We start from the raw sequence: 25,725 nt of genomic DNA, 5'->3' as shown, positions 1-25,725 counted from the left end.
AGCGGTGTACAGAAAGCGCCAGTGCTCCGAACTAAGGCCCTGGTCTATCACCTCTCCCTCACACCCCAGTAGAATAAGTAAATAGGACCACTGAAAAGGCAGCTGCACAACCCGAGCCAAGAAATCCAACACCCCATTCCAATAAGTTTCCAGCTGCGGACATTCCAATAACATGTGTACAAGGGTGCCACGCATACGCTGACATTTAACACATAGATCAGATCCCCAAAGGCCCGCCCTCCTGCCCTGTACCCTAGTAAAATATGTGCGGTGTAGTATTTTGAATTGTATTTCCTGCAGGGAAACGTTCCGCGCCCCTCTGGGGATGCTGGAAAAGCAGACAACCAACTTTCAACCCCGACCGGCTCCCCCAGCTCCTCAGTCCATTGGGAAGCCAAACCAAGGAGCCGAGGGTCCGGTTGTTCCGCCCGGGCCATCCTATACCAAGTAGAGAGAGAATTCATAGAGGCAGGGAGAGAGAGAAAGATGTGGTCAACCTTCAAGAAACGATAGCCAGTTGGGGCGCATTTCCGAGAGGCCTCATAAAAATGACGCAGCTGTAAATAAGCAAAGAAAGGCATATCAGGGAGAGACCAGTGACGGCAGAGGTCAGCAAGGGAAGGGAAAGTCCCATCTGCGGATGGCGATGAATCAACATGCCCCAAGCAGAAACAAGTGCCAAAGCTGGCCTCCAGGCCTCGTGCTCCACCAACACCCGGCGGGAACGCAGGGTTACCCTTAACAAATTGAAAAGCCCAGTGGTCCCGCGGTCCCCCCCTATCCGGCGCCGCCACCAAAGCAGCGCACGCCGCAGTGGATCCATTCAAAGAGAATTACAAGCCGTCCTGGGGCGCCGCCACCTAGGGACGTCAAGACAAGCCAGCGCACAGTGCGGGGCCACCCAAGAATCGAACAATCTCGGAGGAGCAAATCGGTAACCTAGCGTGTAGAGTTCATGCACCCAGCGCATCAGGGCCGCCACATTATATAACCGGAGATCCGGGAGCGCTAAACCACCCCGGTCTCTGCTCTGCGTGAGTCTCCAAAACCCAACGCGTGCCCTCCGGTTCTGCCAGATAAAAGAGCCAACAAAGGACCTGTAGGCCCTCTCCTCGGTCGTCCGCAGGATGGCTTTAAAAAGCGAAGATTATAGCGCGAGAGGGTCGGAGCACGAGCAAGGAGCCGCCGCTCAGCTCAACGTCATCACGTGACCCCCCTGTACAGTATTATTATTATTTGTTAATATTTTTCCTTAAAATCCAGTGTATTTACTGTTAAAATTTGAGTTTGTGGGACCCAGGAATGGATCAGTCAAGTTTCTATTATTTTAAATGGGGAAAATTGTCTTGGAACTCGAACAGGGTTCTGGAACGGATTAAGTTTGGATTCCAAGGTATCACTGAACTTGTGGAACATCTACAAGTACTATGCAAGTTATTGCATACTATGCAAGTTATTGCATAGTGAAAAATATCAATACAATAGGTACTCTTTTCAAAGATATGTGTACTTACGCCCATAGTGTAACACATTGCCAGAGAATGTGGTAAGAGTGGTTAATGCAGCTGGTTTAAAAAAAGAGGTTTGGACAAGTTCATGGAGGAAAAGTCCCTAGTCTGCTGTTGAGACAGACATGTGATGGTAGCATTGAATGCTGCTACTATTGGGTTTTCCCCAGGTACTTGTGACTTGGATTGGCCTCTGCGAAGATGGGATACTGGGTAGATGGACCATTGGTCTGACCCAGTAAGGCTATTCTTATGTTCTTATAACATAAAAGAATTGTCTAATCATGATTAAAAATCATATTTAGACAATGAAGAAAACCATTGTAAAGCATAACATATAACCATAATAAATCATGCTAAATTAAAAATGGAACTAAATAAATAATAAATGTAAAAACAGCTTTTGAGTAAAAAAAAGAGTCAGGACCAGAGTATAGCTCATTACGTACCCTTATGATATGTGTGAATAGGTCCATCCTCTGCTCACTCCTCCAGTCCTCTGTTCGCTCCTCGAGTCCTTCATCCAACCTTGGTCCAGCTGGTTTTGCATCTACTAATCAAAGGTCCAGTCACGACTGTCCACTTTGCTCTACAAATATACACCTATGTGTTCCATGTGTACCTTTAAGTGTGACCTAATATTATGAGGCATTTTGGGCCAGATTCTATATATAGCGCTGAAAACATTGGTTCAGAAAAGAAACATGCTTAGAGCTATTCTAGTAACTACACCTAAAATTAAGCACTGTTTATAGAATATGTATAGCAGCCAGTCCTGCAAATAAAATTTAGGCACAGCTGTTTATGCTAGCCAAAACCTGGTGTAAATGCCCACACCTAAATTCTGCGTGGATTGGGCATTCTAGGTTGCATAGGGAGAAGCATGGCCAGTAGGAAAAACGATGCCTCTGTATAAGACTTTGGTTAGACCTCATTTAGAATATTGTGTACAATTCTGGAAGCCGCACCTTGAAAAAGATATAAAAAGGATGGAGTCGGTCCAGAGGAAGGCTACTAAAATGGTGTGTGGTCTTCGTGATAAGGCGTATGGGGACAGACTTAAAGATCTCAATCTGTATACCTTGGAGGAAAGGCGGGAGAGGGGAGATATGAGAGAGATGTTTAAATACCTATGAATTATAAATGTGCATGAGTTGAGTCTCTTTCATTTGAAAGGAAACTGCAGTGAGAGGGCATAGGATGAAGTTAAGAGGTGATAGACTCCGGAGTAATCTGAGGAAATACTTTTTTATGGAAACATAGAAACATAGAAAGATGACGGCAGAAAAGGGCTACAGCCCATCAAGTCTGCCCACTCTACTGACCCACCCCATTAAGTCTGAGTGCATATGACTTAGTTCCTTAGCTCGACCTTCGTAGGGATCCCACGTGGATGTCCCATTTATTCTTAAACTCGAGCACGCTGGTGGCCTTGATCACCTGCACCGGAAGTTTGTTCCAATGATCCACCACCCTTTCTGTGAAGAAGTACTTCCTGGTGTCACTGCTAAATTTCCCTCCTCTAAGTTTAAGCGGGTGCCCCCTTGTGACCGAGGGTCCCTTGGAAACGAATATGGAAACGAAAAGGGTGCAAAAAAAATAGAACAAAAAACCCAGTGTGGATAACAAGTGCAGTGAAGAAGGCGATAAGCGACAAGAAAGCATCGTTCAGAAAATGGAAAATGGAAAAAGGACCAAACAGAGGAGAACCAAAAAGGGCACAAAGAACGCCAGAAAGAATGTCACCGAGTGGTTAGAAAAGCAAAAAGAGAATACGAAGAGAGACTAGCAAAGGAAGCAACAAACTTCAAGTCGTTCTTCAGATACGTCAAGGGGAAGAAACCGGCGAGAGAAGAAGTGGGACCATTGGACGATGGAGACCAAAAGGGAGTTGTAAAAGAAGAGAAAGAGATAGCTGACAGGTTAAATGAGTTCTTCACGTCAGTCTTCACGATGGAGAATATAACCAACATTCCGGAACCCAAGGAGATCGTAATAGGAGACCAAGACGATAAGCTGGTCAACTTAGAGGTAAGCCAAGAGGATGTACTCAAGCAGATTGACAGACTAAAGAGCGACAAATCGCCGGGTCCGGATGGCATTCACCCAAGGGTACTCAAGGAACTAAAAGACGTAATAGCGGAGCCACTTCGACAAATATGCAACCTATCATTAAAAACCGGAGAGATCCCGGAGGATTGGAAAATAGCAAATGTCACGCCCATCTTCAAGAAGGGCGCAAGGGGGGACCCGGGAAACTACAGGCCGGTGAGCCTGACTTCAGTTCCGGGAAAGATGATGGAGGCACTGATTAAAGACGGCATCTGTGAGCACATCGAAAAAAATGGGCAGCTAAAACCAAGTCAACATGGCTTCTGTAAGGGTAGGTCATGCCTCACAAACTTATTGTACTTCTTTGAGGGAGTGAACAGCCAGGTGGATAAAGGGGAATCTATAGACATCATTTACCTTGACTTCCAAAAAGCCTTCGACAAGGTGCCACACGAGAGACTGCTTAAAAAGATATGGAACCACGGGGTACAAGGGGAGGTCCACCGATGGATCAAAAACTGGCTGGCAAACAGGAAACAGAGGGTTGGCGTAAAGGGTCACTACTCAGACTGGAAAGGGGTCACGAGCGGAGTTCCGCAGGGGTCGGTGCTGGGACCGCTCTTGTTCAATATCTACATAAATGACCTAGAGGCGGGAACAAAGTGTGAAGTCATTAAATTTGCAGATGACACCAAACTATACAGCAGGGCTCAAACCAAGGAAGACTGCGAGGAGCTCCAAAAAGATCTAACGCAGCTGGAAAAGTGGGCCGAAAAATGGCAGATGAGCTTCAACGTGGGAAAATGCAAGGTCATGCACGTGGGGAAAAAGAACCAGATGTTCACATACAAAATGGGGGGAACACCACTAGGGGTTAGTAACCTGGAGAGAGACCTGGGAGTGATGGTAGATGCAACACTGAAGGCATCGGCGCAATGCGCCACAGCCTCTAGGAAAGCAAACAGAATGCTGGGTATCATTAAGAGGGGTATTACGACCAGGACGAAGGAAGTTATCATGCCGCTGTATCGTGCAATGGTACGGCCGCATCTGGAGTACTGTGCCCAGTACTGGTCGCCGTACCTCAAGAAGGACATGGCGGTACTTGAGGGAGTACAAAGAAGAGCAACCAAACTGATAAAGGGAATGGAAAATCTCCCATATACCGACAGATTGAAGCAGTTGGGACTTTTCTCCCTGGAGAAGCGAAGACTTAGAGGAGACATGATAGAAACCTTCAAGATCCTGAAGGGCATAGAAAAAGTAGACAGAGACAGATTTTTCAAATTAAGGGGCACCACAAGTACAAGGGGGCATTGGGGGAAATTGAAAGGGGACAGGTTTAGAACAAACGCTAGGAAGTACTTTTTCACTCAGAGGGTGGTAGATACATGGAACGGGCTTCCAGAGGCTGTTGTGGACAAGAAAACACTAAATGGATTCAAAGAAGGTTTGGATAGATTCCTAGAAGAAAAAGGGATTGGGGGGTACAGATAGGTATAGACCATTGCTCAGGCAATGGACCTGATGGGCCGCCGCGGGAGCGGACCGCTGAGCAGGATGGACCTATGGTCTGCCTCAGCGGAGGCAACTTCTTATGTTCTTATGTTCTTATGTCGTCTTCCAGCTCTACACGACCTGTGACGTATTTAAATGTCTCAATCATGTCACCCCTTTCCCTGCATTCACCATTAGCGGAGTGCCGCAGGGATCAGTCCTGGGACCATCCCTTTTCAACATATTCATAAGGGACTTGACCCGGGGGCTTCAGGGTAAAGTAGCACTGTTCGCCGACGACGCCAAACTGTGTAACATAGTAAGTGAAAGCAATCTCAAGGATAGTATGACGCAGGATCTGATCACGTTGGAAAACTGGTCCTCGACATGGCAGCTGGGCTTCAACGCTAAGAAGTGTAAGGTCATGCATCTCGGCAGCAGAAATTCATGCAGAACATACACCTTGAATGGAGAAGCACTAGCTAGGACTTCAGAAGAAAGGGTGGTAGATGCGTGGAACAGTCTCCCAGAAGAGGTGGTGGAGACAGAGGCTGTGTCTGAATTCAAAAGGGCCTGGGATAAGTACGTGGGATCTCTCAGAGAGAGAAAGAGATGATGGTTACTGTGGATGGGCAGCTCTATGACCTCACAATACAGGTGCAAAGAGCCTTAGCCTATAGGAAGAGGAGATGCAAATGTTAAGAACCTTAGCCGATAGGGAGAGGAGGAGATCATGATTACTGTGGATGGGCAGCTCTATGACCTCACAATACAGGTGCAAAGAGCCTTAGCCTATAGGAAGAGGAGATGCAAATGTTAAGAACCTTAGCCAATGGGGAGAGGAGGAGATCATGGTTACTGCGGTTGGGCAGACTAGATGGGCCATTTGGCCTTTATCTGCTGTCATGTTTCTACGTTTCTATATTCTATAACAGTGTACATAATTTATATCACAGCTCGCCAATTTCCCTCCCATGGCCAAAACCCCTTTTGAGATCCACACATGAGAATTTACACACACCACTTTATAGAACACTCTTAGACACTTGTGTGTGCAAATTCTAATTAGTGTCAATTAGTGCTGATAACTGCTTGTTGGTGACCAGTTAGTGCCAATTGGCTCGTTAAACATTTGTGTACTCTGGCACTCTGCCCAGGTACCACTCTTTCATGAATAAACACTGGTGTACTTTGGACTCAAAATTCAGACCTTGGGCGTCAGCTCAGCTCCTCCCACGGTCAGTGGCAAACCTGAATATTCAATGCCAGGGTCATATCTGGCAATAGGCATTGAATTTTGGGTTAAGGGCAAGTGCCTTAGACTTAGCTGGTCAAGCCAATGTACTTCAGCTGGTCAGCTAAGTTATAGTGGCCAAAAATGGACCTGATCTATCTGGCTGCTAGATGTAACTGGTTAGCCAATGAGTATTGGTGTCAACGGTTGATGACATAGCCAGTGACTGGGATATAGAGAATGACACGGTGACAAAATTCATCACCGTTCCCGTCCCCACGGATAACTGCGAGAAATAATCCCATGTCATTTTTTAGTGTCTATTTCAACCTCAGTCCTTCTACACCAGCATTCTTCAAAGCAAAGCTTGAGGGTCAGTGGCTGTGCCCATTCATACTCTGATTCTTCCCTCTCTCCTTAAAGAATGACATGAAGATGGTTTCCTGCGGTTATCCGCGGGGACGGGAACGGTGATGAATTTTGTCACCGTGTCATTCTCTACTGGGATATTCAGTGGGAGATAGCTGGCTATCTATCTCCTGCTGAATATCGATGGTGAGCCAGCTTAGGGTTATTTAGCTGGCCAAGAGCCATTCCCGGCCGTTAAATACTGCTGAATATTGAGCAGTTTATCTCTATCGCTCCCTGCTAATTTTGGGGCACAGACTGTAAAAGTCTGTCTCCCACCTGTCCTACTTCCCAACTACTGGAGTTGTGGTCGACGCCCACTTTGGCCTTGAACTTGATGATATGTTACTAAGCTGCCCAAGGCCCTACGGAAAGTCAAGGGCCACCTTTCCTTGAATTTGTCATGTACGTTAAAAATCCCACAAAGAAATGTAAAGGGATTCTCTTCCTTTCTGAGATAATGATCTGGTCCACTAATAGCCACAAATAGTGTTTTCCCCCAGTATTCTTTTTCCAGGCTGTCTTATGCTAGGTGCTGGACGTAGACGGGGGGAATGGGGTAAATTTGAATATATAGTGTAAATATTGCATCCTGTTACAACCTCATCTGCTGCTCATTTGCAGTATGAAAATTAATATTGTATAGGTGGCAGAAGGTCTGTAGCTGAGGCCATTTGTTGTAATTGCTCCCTCTGTGGAGCAGTCAGTGTGATTAAAACAAAGCTTCCAGACTTGTTCATCCGAGATGTGGTCGGCAGCATTGACAATGGGAATACTGCTTGCACAAGCTGCACTTTCAAGACTGGATTACAGTGGGAAAGACACTGACATGAGAAGCATGTTTAGAAGCTACAGTGGAGGAAATCTAGACCCCCCACCCCCTTCTCCCTTTGAATGCTAGCTTCTGCGGCCTTTCTGTAGTGAGGAAAACAGCAAAATCCGTTGCTGCCAATGACAATGTTTTGCTGTGCCAAACATGCAAGGCTGAGATTAAGAAGGACTTTTAAGATTAACAGCAACTCATCACCTCTCTCAAACAAAAAAACAAACAAACAAAAATGCCGCAGAGTAAAATGTGCATAAAATGCATCTACTAAGAGCAGTCACGTGCAAATATATTGAACCAGCAACGTCATGTCATGGATAGCCAAAGACATAGCCAGCTGATTTTCTAGACCAGGGGTGGGCAACTCCAGTCCTCGAGGGCCGGAATCCAGTTGGGTTTTCAGGATTTCCCCAATGAATATGCATGAGATTTCTTTGCAAGCACTGCTTTCAATGCATATTCATTGGGGAAATCCTGAAAACCCGACTGGATTCCGCGGAGCCCTCGAGGACTGGAGTTGCCCACCCTTGTTCTAGACCAGGGGTAGGGAACTCCGGTCCTCGAGAGCCGTATTCCAGTCGGGTTTTCAGGATTTCCCCAATGAATGTGCATTGAAAGCAGTGCATGCAAATAGATCTCATGCACATTCATTGGAGAAATCCTGAAAACCCGACTGGAATACGGCTCTCGAGGACCGGAGTTCCCTACCCCTGTTCTAGACAGATACACAAATAGGCAAGAAGACAGATTGATTGATTGATTTGTATTACTAGTGTCCTGGGAACGCTTGTTTATATACATTGTGTAGAGAGAAAGGAGCTGATTCATGTATCTTTGACCTTCTTGTACCCTTCCCCCTCCAGTTAGGGGAATTTGCACATGGGGGATGATGACTCATTTGGCTGAATCAGCCCTTTTCAGTTTGTAATGCTCTTCTGTATGGCGGTTGTGAAAATGACAGTATACAATTTCTTTAGCTAACGTAGCAGCTGTTGATACTGCTACTACTATTAACTATTTCTATAGTGCTACCAGAAGCACGCAGCGCTGCACAGTCACAAAGAGTAAGAAAACAGTACCTGCTCGAAAGAGCTTACAATCTACAGACAAAATGGAAATAGTCTCTGCTTCCACTTGTGTATGTGCATTCTCTAACGGCACATAACGTTCAAAGCTCAAATTGCGAAAGTAGTTCAATCAGCTTATTTTACCATGCTTAAATTGTTAGTTTAAAGAATGTAATATCAAATTGTGATTTTAGGCAAGTACTTCAAGCTTTGGTATTATCACAGGTGGATTAATAATAATAATATACCAGTTTATATACCGCAGGGCCGTGAAGTTCTATGCGATTTACAATAATTAGAAGATGTTACAGTTTGGATTTAGCAATATTCTGCCGGTTAACATTGATTGAAAGATGCAACAAGTTGCGTGGAATTAGCAAAGTTAGAAACTAGTGATTAACAACTCTAGGGATCAGTTATTGTGGGATGAGGTTAGTTGCCATTACCTTGCGGTTCAAGGTGGATTACAAATGGATTGTCCGGAGATTAGAAGTATTTAGGGAGTAGTTTGTACATTTCGTTGAGTTGCTAAGGATTACATCTGAGTTGTCATGATATTGGAAGTTTATATGTAGTAGTTGCAGGTGATGCTCGGGACATTTCTGATTGTGTTAGTTCGGTTTTCTGTGTTTTATGAATAGTAGGGTTTTTATTTCTTTTTTGAAGGTTTTGTAGTTTGTGGTCATGGTCAATAGGTTGTAGAGTTGTGGGTCGAGTGTTGCAGCTTGAGTGGTTAGGAGGTTGTGGTACAGTTTTTTTTTATTTTGCCCAGTATCTATCTGGGTTTATCACAGATGTGTATCAAAGCGCTGCAAATGATACAAAACTCTGCAGCACGACTGCTCTTGGGAGTAGACCAACATGAGCATATCTCTCCCATTTTGAAGAGATTGCATTAGTTGCCCATGGCGTTTCGCATTAAATTCAAGGTTTTGAAACTCATACATCAGGGTGTTTATGATTTTTGCCTTATTATTTGGAAAAATGTTTAATGCTGTATATTCCATCGTGGAAGCTGAGATCTGAGAATCATCTATTGGTGGACACTTAGGCCCTGATTCTCAAAAAGTGCGTCCCGATTTTAGGCAGCTGTAGGCGTCTTACAGCTGTCTAATCAGCCAATCGGGATGCACGTTTAAAAAAAAAAAAATGCTCCCCAGGCAGGCCTGAAGGCACCTCCGGGAGCCTAGGGAGACCCGCAAGACGCCTAAGCTCGCCTAAGGGCCTTAGGCGAACCTAGGTGGCCCTACGCGTCTCCCTAGTAAAGGAAGAAACCTTAAAAATGTAGGCCAGCAAAATGCTGGTCTACATTGTAAGTAGACGCAGCTGCTATACTTATCGCGGCAAGGGATCTCTCTGCCGCTATAAGTATAGCGGGCCGCGGCCTGTCCCCCCCCCCGACATTACCGATCTCCCTCCCACCCCGACACTACCGATGCTGGCAGGAGAGTGCCCAATCCCTCCTGCCCGAAGACAGCGCACCCCCCTCCTGCCCGAAGACGGCGCACCCCCCCCCTCCTGCCCGAAGACTGCACACCACCCCCCGGCCCTAACAACCCCCAAACTAACCTGTTCTTCAGGCCAGACGGTTCTTTCCCGTCTAGCCGGTAAGCCCGCCTCGTCGAAATGAGGCGGGCTCGCCCCTTCCCGGCCCATCCCGCCGAAGCCTAAGGCCTGATTGGCCCAGGCTCTAGAAGCCTGGACCAATCAGGCCTTAGGCATAGCGGGTCCGCCCATCCCCACTTGGCCAATCAGACCTTAGACTTAGTGGGGATGGGCGGACCCGCTATGCCTAAGGCCTAGAGCCTGGGCCAATCAGGCCTTAGGCTTCGGCGGGATGGGCCGGGAAGGGGCGAGCCCGCCTCATTTCGACGAGGCGGGCTTACCGGCTAGACGGGAAAGAACCGTCTGGCCCGAAGAACAAGTTAGTTTGGGGGTTGTTAGCGCCGGGGGGTGGTGTGCCGTCTTCGGGCAGGAGGGGGGGGATGTGCCGTCTTCGGGCAGGAGGGGGGGGTGCCGTCTTCGGGCAGGAGGGATTGGACACTCTCCTGCCAGCATCAGTAGTGTCGGGGTGGGAGGGAGATCGGTAATGCCGGGGGGGGGGGCGGGTGGTAGTGTCGGGGGGGGGGGGCGGTCGGTCGGTAGTGTCGGGGGGGGGGGCATCCGATCGGACAGGCCGCGGCCCGCTATACTTATAGCGGCAGAGAGATCCCTTGCCGCGATAAGTGTAGCGGGCCGTGTCTAATCTAACCCGATTCTCTAACCTGCGTCTGTAACATGGACGCCGGTTACAGAATCGGGGTTTAGTTTAGGCTGATTCTGAATAGGACGCCTCTCCCGGGCGTCCTATACAGAATCAGGGCCTATCGCCTTCAATATAGGCGGCCTGCCTGGGGAGCATTTTTTTTTAAAAAAAACGTGCATCCCGATTGGCTGATTAGACAGCTGTAGGACGCCTACAGCTGCCTAAAATCGGGACGCACTTTTAGAGAATCTGGGCCTTAGAGAGAGAATAATATCTGGTATGTACAAACAAGAGTTCTTGCTTCTCTTTAGCCAGTCCACTGATGTGCAATGCCTTGTCAGGAACCTCCTGCAATTTAGGAAGTTGCTTAAAACCTACCTGTTTGTTCAAGCTTTTTTTAAAGTGAATATATGACAGTTATATATGGTTGAGTTATGTTTTTACAGGTAAATGGTTTATTAAATTGAAGAATGATGGTACTTAAGAATAGTTTGAATACAGTCATGCATTGAATGCAGTTGAGAGTGGGCTTCTCTCCAGCTGGCCAACTTCACGGGATGGACGGGTTCCCTGTCGTGGCCCCTAAACTGATCATGGCAGGAAGATTCCCTTGCCACGATTGGCTTAGCGGCCACATATGCCTAAGGCCACTTCCAGGTGAAACCACACCTAAGCCTTGGGCGAGCTTAGGTGACCCTAAGCATCTCCCTAAGCTTGCAAAAATGTCTACATTTTAGGCTGCCTGCCTCTGGAGTTTTTTAAAATGCGCATCTCGATTGTCTGGTTAGACAATGGTAGGACGCCTATCTCCTACAATTGGGACACCTTTATAGAATTTGCCCCTTAGTGCCTAAGTTCTATAGCGTGTAACTGCAAAGGTGATATTGACATGGGAAGGGCATGAGCACGTCAGAGGCGTGTCGAACCACCATCCAATCCAAGCAGTAGACTCTGTCTTATCCTAAACAGCAGCTGAATTTCTCAGAAAGCCTCAGGATCTGCCGTAGCTGAATGGTGCTGAGTTAGGCTGGCATGTCCTCCACTATTAAAAGTGTCAGTCTCTGGTATATGGAACAAATTCTTTTATCTGCCAAACACTCTCAACTTCTCTTAAGCTCACCCTCCCGGTGTTGTTCTGTCATGTAAAGATGTTTGCAAAGAAGTTCTACTTAGTTAGGCATATATGTAATGATACTTTTACAATGTTGTACACATCAGAGCTGATGCAATCACAAAGCTGGTTCTTGTTTATTTTATCATGGAAAAATGTAAAGTATGACCACTGCACTAGAATCCAGATCTCTTGATTGGATGAACTGGGCATTGCAATCATATGGCCAGATAGAGGAACCATGATTACAAGTGAAAATGGAGAAAGCCAAGACAGCAAAGGACAGTACCAGATCTGGAGTGAGCTAAAATACACACAGTGTTGCAGACCAAGGACATCCAATCAATGTTTAGTGGGGAAAGTGTCTCTCCCTCATGTTCAGAATAAAGAACAATGAACAAAGGAAGCATTCAGTCTTCACACTGAGATATCCTGTCCTTGGCAAGATGCACAGAATCCAGAATTCATTGCATCAGGAACCATGACAGTAATGGTTCATAGGCCTAAGTCTGCCCCAGATGTGTACAAAACTATGGCCACAGGTATTAACCTTATAATTCAGTACACATTAGTGGTTTCCATTGCCTGAGCCCATATTTAATGCACCAGAATTTTAAGGATTTTTTTAAAAATCTATATATTTATGTATTTTGCAGGTCCTGTGCTAATTTTTCCTGTTTAGGAGGCACTAAGGGCCAGATTTTGTATAGGACACCCACATTGGGCACTGCTAACTTCTCTAATCAAGGGCATCAAGTGAGGACTAACTTTGGAATCTGCGCTCTACATTTTTAAAAAATTGACGTGATAATTGACCACACTAGTTTTGAACTACTATAGGATTGAAATGGAACTGAACCTCCTCAATGTAGATAACAAACAAACTTTAAACAGGTTCTGAATGCAATTGTATAGATACTTATGAAAATTTCTTAAATTTGAGAATTTCTTAAATTTTTACATTTTTAGACAGGAGGGGAAGACCTCAGAAGCCTGCACCATCAAGAATATCAATTCTCTAATGATCATACAGCAGGACAGGTTTTTAATCATAGGTCTCACACACCCCTCCACACCGGTTGATAGCTCAATACTCTGATTGTGTATTTAAACACTTCACTCATTTGAACCGGTGAAAAAATGAAATGCACTTATCTGTAGTTAAGGATAAGAGCCCGACGGGACCCGTTTCGCCACTCTCTAGGCTTCGTCGGGGGACTTTTTTTTGAAAGCTGTGAAACAACACAGAACAAAAAGACAAGCGCTGTAACATTCCATATAGACAATTGTCTTAATTTTTATGCGAAATAGTACTCACTGCATTCAGTTTAGACTGACACTTCAAAAAATGGCGCCGGTGGCGCTAAGACGCCGCGCATGCGAATTTCTAGGCAATGCGTGATGACGTCACTTTGCACGTCCACAAAGTTAAAGCACATCAGAAAGTTCAAGCACATCTAAAGAACTTTAGAAGAAAGAGTGCCAGCCAATATTGCTATTCAAACCCACTGGTTTCATCGAATTAAGTTGAAACGTCCATCTAGCTTCTCTCTGAAGGAGTTTAACATGCCGATCGCCTCCCCGATCATTCTTCCTTTCTTTATCAATGCACATACATCTGAGTTGTTGAAAATCATGTGCAAATTCAAGGCAATGTTCCACGATCGGGGCACTAATTTTCTTTAGTTTAAGGTTGGATCTGTGCTCACACATCCGTATGCGAAACGGACGTATGGTCTTGCCTATGTACACTTTAGCACAGGGACACACAATGGCATACACCACAAAATCGGAATTGCAAGTGAAATTGTGCTGTAGATAATATTTTTTGTTGTCAGCAGGATTAGTGAAAATCAAACCCTGCATCGTAATGGCACAAATACTACACGAGCCGCACTGCACAAAACCTTGAGGAGACGAGATGTGCTCAATGGTGCTCCATGTATCGCATGTATTGATTTTCACTAATCCTGCTGACAACAAAAAATATTATCTACAGCACAATTTCACTTGCAAACCTTAAACTAAAGAAAATTAGTGCCCCGATCGTGGAACATTGCCTTGAATTTGCACATGATTTTCAACAACTCAGATGTATGTGCATTGATAAAGAAAGGAAGAATGATCGGGGAGGCGATCGGCATGTTAAACTCCTTCAGAGAGAAGCTAGATGGACGTTTCAACTTAATTCGATGAAACCAGTGGGTTTGAATAGCAATATTGGCTGGCACTCTTTCTTCTAAAGTTCTTTAGATGTGCTTGAACTTTCTGATGTGCTTTAACTTTGTGGACGTGCAAAGTGACGTCATCACGCATTGCCTAGAAATTCGCATGCGCGGCGTCTTAGCGCCACCGGCGCCATTTTTTGAAGTGTCAGTCTAAACTGAATGCAGTGAGTACTATTTCGCATAAAAATTAAGACAATTGTCTATATGGAATGTTACAGCGCTTGTCTTTTTGTTTTGTGTTGTTTCACAGCTTTCAAAAAAAAGTCCCCCGACGAAGCCTAGAGAGTGGCGAAACGGGTCCCGTCGGGCTCTTATCCTTAACTACAGATAAGTGCATTTCATTTTTTCACCGGTTCAAATGAGTGAAGTGTTTAAATACACAATCAGAGTATTGAGCTATCAACCGGTGTGGAGGGGTGTGTGAGACCTATGATTAAAAACCTGTCCTGCTGTATGATCATTAGAGAATTGATATTCTTGATGGTGCAGGCTTCTGAGGTCTTCCCCTCCTGTCTAAAAGTGTAAAAATTTAAGAAATTCTCAAATTTAAGAAATTTTCATAAGTATCTATACAATTGCATTCAGAACCTGTTTAAAGTTTGTTTGTTATCCACACTAGTTTTGAGCCAATAATAATAATAATAATAAAAATCAAAACACAGAGATAGTTCATGGGCCCTAAAGGCCTGATTCTGGAAATGGCGCCTGTCCTGAGTCATACTGAGAGGCAGGGCAGGCCTGCAAGTATTTATTTAGTTATTTATTGGGATTAATTAACCACCTTTATGGTTAATTCACCCAAGGCAGTGTACAGAAGGTATTATTCAACATAAAACTTATAATTTTGTTAATGTAATGTAATGTAATTTATTTCTTATATACCGCTAAACTCCGTTAGGATTCTAAGCGGTTTACAGAAAAATAGACAATAGGGTGCATTAAAATTATAAGTAAAATAGGTACTTAGAAATTACCTTACTGTCCCGAAGGCTCACAATCTAACAGCATAACAGCAGTAAAAATACCAAATATAAATACAGTAAAACCTTGGATTGCAAGTAACTTGGCATACAAGTGTTTTTCAAGACAAGCAAAACATTTTATTAGATTTTAACTTGATATACAAGCAGTGTCTTGCAATACAAGCACATACAGTATACACACATCACAATTTCAGAACTGAGCTGATGGTTCTTCTCTCTCCGACACTACAAGAGTGTAGTGACTTTACAGTCTACGGCCCAGAAATATCAAAGAAGAGACAAGTTAATCTAATCATGTATTTTTTTATGAGTATAACTTATGGGCAGACTGGATGGACCGTTCAGGTCTTTATATGATTGGTCTAAATGAGCAAGTATATACAATACAAGTACATACAGTATATACGAATCGCATTATCACAACTGAGCCGATGGTTCTCTGATGCTGCGGGAGTGTAGTGACTGTTCTAAATGAGCGAGGTCTTGTAATACAAGTACATACAGTATTTTGTATTAAAGTTTTTGGGTTGTGGAACAAATCATCTGAGTTTTCATTATTTCTTATGGGGAAATTTGTTTTGATATACGAGTGTTTTGGATTACAAGCATGCTTCTGGAACGAATTATGCTTGCAAACCAAGGTTTTACTGTATACAAATACAATGAATGAGGTAAAGGCAAAACTTATTATTAGGACTACCATGAAGCAGTTCAAAAATATACTCATTAACAGCACTGAAATTTACCCCCTATTTTACTAAGGTGCGCTAAGGGGCTCATAATCAAAAGAGAAAAACGTCCCAAAACAGGCCTGTCGGCACTTGGACGAACATTTCCTAAATACGTCAAAGTGCCGATAATAAAAACAGGTTTTGGACGTATTTCTAAACGACCTAGGCCTACATAGTGCCTCTGAACGACCAAAGCTAAACGGGGCGTTTCGGGAGGAGTGTCGAGGGCGGGAGTTTGGGCGGGATGTGGGCCGGCTTAGACTTAGTCGTACAGCATGTATAACCAAAAGTTATACAGCCCACGATTGACGGAACTTGGACGTTGTGACTTAGACCATGTTAAAATAAGGCTTAAGTCACAAAAACCCACCTAAACTCACCAGATAAGCACTCATAACCATCAGGTTGCTGAGGCTGTAGCTCTAACCACTGGGTGGTACAGTGTGCGTTGGGATAAGCAGATAAGAGGCTAAACTCAAGAGAAGTTGTTTAAACAATTAAACAAGGTTTTATGAACTGATATAGTTAGTGCGTGTGGCAAGCTAGACCTGGTCAATCAGCCTATGGATTAAAGACTTGGGTGAAGATCCAGGCTTTTGCTTGCTTTGTGAAGTAGAGGTAGTCTGGAGTTAGATGTAGCCCCTCTATAGTGCAAGAGCTGGCAGATCAGCTGGCTGTTTATGACTTTGGAAAAGGCCCTGGTGAGGAGGGGTAGGGAGGGTTTTTTTTTTTTTTTTAAATCTTTATTCTTTTTCAAATCTTGCTGGAGCTGCTGCTTCTCCCTGGTCTGAGGCTTTGAGACTAGGCTTACCAGATCTATCTCTGGATTTCCCCGGACTTATCCTCCTTTTGAGGACATGTCCAGGGATCTAGATGGTTTTTCAAATCGCAGGGGCGGGACTAGGATGGGCTTGGGGGGTGGGATTAGAGTGGGGTGGGCGTAACTAGGCAGGCCTGGGAAGCGGAACTAGGGGGGGTCTAGATTTTCTGAAAAGAAAATCTGGCAACCCTATTTGGGACTATCCTTCAACGACCACCTCAACTCCTTAGTAAAAAAAAAATGCTTTTTCAGCCTTCACATGCCGAGAAAAGTGAGATCCTGCTTCCATCAACAACACTTTGCTGTCCTCATACAATCCATCATCCTTTCCAGACTGGACTATTGTAACTCTATCTACTTAAGCCTAACAAAGAAAAGCCTTCAAAGACTTCAGCGGATTCAGAATACCGCGGCTAAGCTAATCTTCGCAAAAAGTAAATTTTTGACCATGTCTCCCCACTCCTGTCTAAACTTCACTGGCTTCCAGTAATCTCTAGGGTTCACTTTAAATGTGCCTGCCTAACTTTCAAGATCCTACACGGCATCCTTTGTCCCCTTCTCCCACTATCTTGGAATTCCTCGAATCCTAATACCACCAGATCCACCCAAAAATTCAAACTATCCTTCCCCTTATTAAAAGGCATATCCCGTACAGGAAAACTAGGGACATCCCTCTCCTTTGGAATCACAGAGCTCTGGAATAACCTTACTACCCCACTTCGGAATCTGGGCGCCCTCCAACTTTTCCGAAAACATCTAAAAACTTGGCTATTCTCAAAAATGTAATACTTCCTCCTCTTTGTTATACTAAGTCCTTCTAAACATTCTCTATACTAAGTTCTGTAACCCTCATTGGAGTTCCTTCTCTATACCAATTCCTGTAAATCGTGCCAAGCTCTACGATTGTGGAGATGATGCAGTATACAAACTTAAGGTTTAGTTTAGACCCACCTCAGCAGGAACGGCAACCATTTTGCTTCAGTTTGTCTTTTCTCCTGCTGTTTCTCAGCAGAAGGATTCTCCATATCCTCCATTTTGGATCTTCCCAGCCACTTTTGTCCTCGCAGCCTCTTTGGGTCCACCTGCATGGGGTGGGGGGGGAGGAGATCCAAGGGATTTTGGCTCTAGAGCTTGACCCAAATGGTCAAATAAGTCCTGTAGGATGAGGCTGGCACCTTCGCAGCCATTGCAACAGAGCAGTAGCACAGGGAAAAAACAAGTGTGGCTCGTTCCTGCCCCCCAAAGAGGCCACTAGACCAGGGGTAGGGAACTCCGGTTCTCGAGAGCCGTATTCCAGTCAGGTTTTCAGGATTTCCCCAATGAATAGGCCTTGAAAGCAGTGTATGCACATAGATCTCATGCAAATTCATTGGGGAAATCCTGAAAACCCGACTGGAATACGGCTCTCGAGGACCGGAGTTCTCTACCCCTGCCCTAAGTGCTTAGGGGTGGGTAACTCCAGTCCGCAAGGGCCAGAATCCAGTTGGGTTTTCCGGATTTCTCCAATGAATATGCATTGAAAGCAGTGCATGCACATAGATCTCATGCATATTCATTGGGGAAATCCTGAAAACTCGACTGGAATACGGCTCTCGAGGACCGGAGTTCCCTATCCCTGTTCTAGACAGATGCACAAATAAGCAAGAAGACAGATTGATTGATTGATTTGTGTTACTAGTGTCCTGGGAACGCTTGTTTATATACATTGTGTAGAGAGAAAGGAGCTGATTCATGTCTCTTTGACCAACAGGACTGCTTATGGTATACCTAGGAAGGGCCTATGACCGGCAGGGTGGGATGTAGGAGAGTGATTGTGGGGGTTTGGGGCAGAGTTTCAGTTTCAACTAAAAATGCACTGGCATTTTTGGACAAAACCCGAACTTGAATTTTGGTTTGGTTTTAGTGCTGAATCCCAAACTGGAATTTGGTCAGCCTCTATACGGATGCGCTAAAGCCAGTTTTTACGCAGCAACGTCAGAGAGAAGGCTTCCGGTTCAGGCGCAGGATGCCCGTAGGAGCCACTGCCCGTGGCTTTGTGCACTAAATCAGTGAGGAAGAAGGAGCTGGCTCAATGATAACGCCGCATCGAATGCACCGTGGCTGTTGAAGAACACTGTTTTGGGCCTGATGCAAGTGTTGGCCCTGTGGACCGGCAGGAAATTTCTGTGGACCGGCACTGGTCCACGGACCGGTGGTTGAAGAACACTGCTCTAACCTTTTTCTTTAAAGGTGAGATGGGGGGGGTCATAATCTGTTTATGACTAGTGGCATTTCCCATTGTGTCTTGTGTATGACTATCTCCTCTTCAAAGAATTTCTACCAGGTTTGAGAACAAGGACAATCACATTTAAAAAAAAAAAAAAAAGGGGGGGGGGGAACCCTTGCCTGTTTAATAATCTGTGCATGGTGAATGAAATCCAATCTTGTCCTGTTACTTAGCTGCAGCAGGGATTTGAGACGTGTGTGTTCATGACACTCATTGACATTGTGGATGGGAATTTTAATCTAGTTTTTTGATGTATAGAGCGGGAAAAGAAAAAATACATTGACATACCAAGAAATTGCATTAGTTTTCCTGTCTCCACCTCAGTGAGTATCAGATTAAAGAAAAAAAAAAAAGGTCATACTTTCTTTCTGTTTTAGCATTATGAGATATTAGTAACACATACATTAGGATGCTGTTTATTTACTGTAGATGCAGCTCTGGGTTTTCATTTTGCCAGAGTACATTTTTCCTGATGGGGGTCAATATTCCCCTATTTCTAGAATGGTGACAGCGGCACCGAAGAGCATATTTTACTATTTGGACCAATACCAATAATGAAAAATGTCATTCAAGCAAATAAAAATACCAAATATGAATAATGGCCACTGAGTTTTAACATAACAAATGAAATCAGAGATCAAGTGTTTATTTTAGTAGGAGTTAGTGGGGGAGAAATGGGGTTGTTGGAGATGCTTCACTACCACAAGATATTGGCGAGGCATTAATAGTGGTATTATTTGTCTGTTTATGTCTGTAAAAACAGTAGAGATATGAATTTATTTGGAAAACCATGGGAGATGTCAATTACTTTGCCCCAAATGATGGGATCCAAAAATCAAAATTTGGGGGGTTTTGGTTTGTATTAATAGAACGCTCTCTTCCAAAATTGTGCACTATTTGCAAAGAGTACACATGTTTTGGAAAAATGTACATTATCTTAAAAAAAAAAAGTGTGTACTTCTAAGAGTATTCCCAAATTGATACAAGAAACAAAACAAAAGTATAATATGGGGCTTGCACACCCTGGTGAAACACTGGGACCCTCCAGAAGGGTAACTACTTTTTGAAGATGTGCCAAGGTAATTTAGGGACTTGAGAGCTTCGGTGGCTAAGGGCCTTTTAACTTTCGTAGAGGGAGAAGAAATCTCTTGATTTGGGAGATAGATATTAAGTGAATTGGGGGATTACGTGCCTGGAAAATTGGTAGTGATTTTGCTGGAATCCGGGGGACAGGGAACGTGTTGGGAGAATCCTGTGCTGGGAGGATGGCTGAGGGCAATTCTGTATTCTATGGGAAGAGATGGTTGTGATTGCCATGCTGGGTGTGGGGCTAGAAGGATTTGCTAGAAGGAGATAGCTCTTACTGAAGAAAGGAGGAAAGAAGAAAATCACATAAGAACATAGGAATAGCCTTATTAGGTCAAACCAATGGTCCATCAATCCCAGTAGCCCATTCTCACGGTGGCCAATCCAGGTCACTAGTACCTGGCCAAAACCCAAAGAATGGCAATGTTCCATGGCTTCCACCATGTTTTTCTCAATAACAGAATATGGACTTTTTCTCTCCAGGAAATTGTCCACTCATACCACAGGAAATTGTCTGCTCTTACCACAACCTCTGGCAAAGCATTCCAGAGCTTAACTATTCTTTGAGTGAAAATATTTCCTCCTATTGGTTTTAAAAGTTTTTCTCTGTAACTTCATCAAGTGTCCCCTAGTCTTTGTAATTTTTGACTGAGTGAAAAATCGATCCACTTGTACCCATTCTACTCCACTCAGGATTTTGTAGACTTCAATCATATCTCCTTTCGGCCATCTCTTTTCCAAGCTGAAGAGCTCTAATGTTTATAGTCTTTCCTCATACGAGAGAAGTTCCATCGACTTTATCATCTTGGTCGCTCTTCTTTGAATCTTTTCTAGTGCCTCTATATCTTTTTTAAGATAAGGAGACCAGAACTGAACACAATACTCAAAGTGAGGCTACACCATTGAGAGATACAGAGGCATTATAATATTCTTAGTCTGTTTAACATCCCTTTTCTAATATTTCCTAGCATCTTATTTTCTTTCTTGTCCGCTACCGCACATTGGGCGGAAGGTTTCAGCATATTGTCTATGATGACACTGAAATCTTTTTCTTGAGCGCTGACCCCTAGGTGGACCCTAGCAACCGGTAACTGTGATTTGGGTTATTCTTCCCAGTGTGCATCACCTTGCATTTGTCCACATTAAATTTCATCTGCCACTTGGATGCCCAGTCTTCCAATTTCTTAAGGTCTGCCTGCAATTTTTCACAATCTGCATGCGTTTTAACAACTTTGAACAGTTTAGTGTCATCTGCAAATTTAATCACCTTGCTTGTTCCAATTTCCAGATCATTTATAAATAAGTTAAATACTACCAGTCCCAGTACAGATCCCTGCGGCACTTCACGATTTACTCTCCTCCTTTGAGAAAAATGGCCATTTAACCCTACCCTCTGTTTGCTGTCTGATAACCAATTCCTAATCCACAACTATCCCATGACTCTTTAAGTTTCTCAGGATCCTCTCATGAGGAACTTTGTCAAAAGCTTTTTGAAAATCTAGATACACTACATCAATTAGCTCACCTTTATCTATGTACATATTTATTCACACCTTTCAAAGAAGTCCAGCAAATTGTTGAGGCAAGACCTCCCTCGGCTGAACCCCTGTTGACTCTGTCCCATTAAATCATTTTTGTCTACATGTTCCACAATTTTAGTTTTTATAATTGTTTCTATCATTTTGCCTGGCATTGAAGTCAGGCTTACCAGTCTGTAATTTACCAGATCTCCCCTGGTACCCTTTTTAAAAAATTGGTGTAACATTGATTACCCTCCAATCTTCAAGTACTACAGACGATTTTAGTGATAGGTTACAGATCACTGATAGCAGGTCAGCAGTTTAATGTTTGAGTTCTTTTAGTACCTTGGAATGTATACCATCCAGTCCAGGTGATTTATCACTTTTTAACTTGTCAATTTGTCCCTGTTCCTGTCCCCGCCATTACTACTATTACTACTAGTCTGTTATTGAGGCAGACATGAGGGACGCCACTGCTTGCCCTAGATCGATAGCATGGAATAATTCTACTTTTATTTTTTTACCAGGTACTAGTGACCTGGATTGGCCACCCTGGGGACGGGTTACTGGGCTAGACGGCTTATGTTCTTATCTCCCTTTGTTAAATGGTCCGTTCACTTCAATTACTAGTAGTACTGTTTATTATTTCTATAGCACTGCCAGAGTCATGCAACACTGTACATTAAAAATGTTCCCTGGTTGAAAGAGCTTACAATCTAATTATGACAGACACACTGGACAAAAATGGAGAATAAATATATGCAGTTCTTGTAGGGAAATACAAAGGGATAAGGAGGTAGAGAGGGTCAGGGACTACATAGGGGATTACAAACAAATATGGTTCCTTACAAGTCGGTGGGGTTAGTGCTTAAATGCAGCTTCAAAAAAGTGGGCTTTTAGCCTGAATTTGAATACTGCCAGAGATGAAGCCTAATGTTCTGAGTCAGGCAGGTTGTTCTAAGCGTGCGGAGCAGCAGCAAGGCAAAAGGGACAGAGTCAGGAGTTGGCAGTAGAGGAGAAGGGAACAGAAGAGAGACTATTTGCCTGATAAACTGAGTTCCTGAGGCGGAGCATAGGGAGAGAGATTGAGGAGACGAAGAATGAATACACTTGTAGACTAGTAAGAGGAGTTTGAACTGTATGCGGAAGTGGACAGGGAGCCAGTGAAGTGACCTGAGGAGTAACATGGTCATAATGACGCTGGGTGGAGAATGAAGTGTGCAGCAGAATTCTGAACAGATTGAAGGGGGAGAGAGATGGCTTTGTGGAAGACCCGTGCGAAGCAGGGTTGCTGTAATCCAGGCGAGAAGTGACAAGAGCGTGTACGAGGGTTTCGGCAGCGTGCTCAGAAAGAAAAAGTAGACATGACGTTGTATAGAAAGAAGATGCAAGCTTTGGCTTTCCGTTGGATATACGAAGAAAAGGAAAGAGACGAGTCGAAGATGAGACCAGGGGTTTCAAAGGGTAGCATGCAGTAAATGGGCAGACTGGACGGACCGTTCAGATCTTTATCTGTGTCATTTACTATGTTACCATATGTACCACTACTGTGGCTACACTAAAGTGGTCAGAATTTAATGTGTCAAGGCAAAAACAGTATTCATAGACCATTAAGTAGAGTTTTGCATGCATGCGCGCTGCTGTAAAAGTTAATTTTATAGAGCTCCAACGGGGAGTGTGTGTGGGGGAATCCCCCACTTTACCTAATACTGTTTGCACTGCCGTTGGAGGGAGTGGGGGGTGAAACCACCCACATTATACACATTCACAAATATCATGAAAAAGTTACGTTTCCTCTATAATGGGGGTTCCAAACCCCCCCAAATGTAGCGCGAACAGTATTAAGTAAACTGGGGGGGTTACCCCCTCACACCCCCCTTCAGAGCTCTTTAAAATTAACTTTTCCGGCGGTGCGCTGGAGTCTTGCGCCAATTTGTCTGGGCTCAAATGTTGACGCGGCTTTGTCCCGCACGCAAATGACTGTGAACTGCTTTTACCAGATCAAGCTAAAAACACTTTCCTGCCTATTTTATTGCATAGACCACTAAGGGCTCCTTTTACTAAGCTGCAATAGTGGTTTTAGCGCGCGCTAGACACTAATGCCAGCATTGAGCTGGCGTTAGCTCTAGCCATGTAGCGCGGGTTTGGCGTGCGCTAAAAACGCTATTGCAGCGTAGTAAAAGGAGCCCTAAGTATATCTATGACCTTGCCCTTAAGTTTCTTACTTTACTTGTTCTTTTGTTATGATTATCTGTTTCTTCTCTTGCAACTTGTACTGTTTTCTGGTTGGTTTTATTTTCCTTCAGCAAATGCATGGATAGGACCTTAGCACTCCAAGCAGGATTAATGAATTCATGTTTGAATCTTCTTGTTTCTCCATTTCTTACTTACTATCAATTTCGAAAGGATCTTAAAATCCACCTATTTAAACAATATAATATACATTATTAATTTTCCTATTATAATGTAGTTATAATGTATTTTTTAATCTTTTTATCTATACTTATTTTAGTTTATATTGTGTTTTCCTTATTCATTAGTTTTAACGCTTTTATTAGTTACTTAGAATTTTATTATGTATGATGTTATTATTATATTGTATGTCGAGTACCTATTGTGTAAACCGCTATGAACTGCTGGTTAGGCGATATATAAAAATAAATTATTATTATTATTATTATTAATCCTTAAACAAAACAGAATGCTGCACTTCTTTCAAGAATAGATTTTCTTGTGACATTCTTTACCGTCAACAATATGACAGTGACATTTACTCACAAATATAGGTATTTAATGATATTGTTTGTTTGCTTATTTAATTTTTAGCTTGTGGCCTTGGGTTCTACAAATCATCCTCCCAGGATTTGCAGTGCTCCCGTTGTCCAGCTCACAGCTTTTCGGACAGGGAAGGTTCTTCCAGATGTGACTGTGAAGATGGCTATTATCGTGCTTTCTCCGATCCACCATATGTTGCATGTACAAGTGAGTCAATAAAGAGTATAATAGTAAAGGATTTGTAAATGTTTGTACTTGGACCCCCTCTGATGTCTTTTTATATGTTACGTAAATTGTATCTTATTCATAAATGCTTTCATCTAGAATAGTTTATTGGTTCAAGCTTTAATTCTTACCCAATTAACCCCTTCCTTTACTAAGCCGTGCTAGAGTTTTTAGCACTGGCCATAGCACTACAAATTCTATGAGCGTCAGAGCTCTTAGCGCAGTGGCCAGCGCTAAAAATGCTAGCACAGCTTTGTAAAGGAGGGGGTAAATTATTGTAATCTAATCTATTTGGGACTCTTGTATGCAAATGAAAAATCTTTAGTCTATACAAAACACAGTGATAAGTAGTAATAGTAGCTGTTGGCTTAATTTTCTTATTATGCTAAACTTCATTGGCTACTCTTTGAAGCTTGAATTCAATGAAAGTTGCCCTGTTTTATTTAAAAGACTAGCTGATCACTTGGCGTTGCCCGGATATTTATTTATCCCAATCTTCTGGTATCGGATCGATTTTTACATGCCACCCCCTTCCCACCCCCACAGAATATTTCCCCAGATAGTAAGTCATATGTGTACCAAATGGGTGACATCTCTCCATGAGTTTCAGAGCTATGCTGAGTATTCATCTCAGCGAGCCCAAAAACTACGGGGTAGACACTAAAATCTGTCACTTTTGAAAATTTTTACATGTCACCCCCTTCCCACTCCCACAGTATTTTTCCCCAGATAGTAAGTCATATGTATACCAAGTTTGGTTGAAATCTGTCTATGCATTTCAAAGTTATGCTGGCACATACATACATACATACACACATAGATACATCCAGTTTTATATACAGTAAAACCTTGGTTTGTACGCATAATTCGTTCCAGAAGCATGCTTGTAATCCAAAGCACTCGTATATCAAAACGAATTTCCCCATAGGAAATAGTGGAAACTCAAGATGATTCGTTCCACAACCCCAAAACTTTAATACAAAATACTATGGGGCTCATAATCGAAAAAGAAAAACGTCCAGAAACCGGCCTAAGTTGGCACTTGGACGAACATTGTCAAAATACATCCAAGTGCCGATAATAAAAACGGGTTTTGGACGTATTTCTAAACAACCTAGGACTTCATAGTGGACGAAAAGTTGG

At 43.5% G+C, this 25,725-nt stretch overlaps 1 protein-coding gene across 2 annotated transcripts in view; it reads left to right on the top strand.

The window, feature by feature from the left end:
* EPHA7 (EPH receptor A7) overlaps nt 1-25,725 on the top strand; it is a 393,019-nt gene that overhangs the window by 80,829 nt on the left and 286,465 nt on the right. For both annotated transcript variants that reach the window (XM_033937544.1, XM_033937543.1), the window contains exon 4: nt 24,409-24,564. In XM_033937544.1, the coding sequence (XP_033793435.1) occupies nt 24,409-24,564 (156 nt within the window). The remainder of the gene's footprint in view (nt 1-24,408; nt 24,565-25,725) is intronic.

This window comes from Geotrypetes seraphini, chromosome 3 (genome assembly GCF_902459505.1).
Source record: "Geotrypetes seraphini chromosome 3, aGeoSer1.1, whole genome shotgun sequence".
NCBI lineage: Eukaryota > Metazoa > Chordata > Amphibia > Gymnophiona > Dermophiidae > Geotrypetes > Geotrypetes seraphini.
Note: the sequence above shows the minus strand (reverse complement) of the source record. Positions and strands in the feature narration are given on the sequence as shown.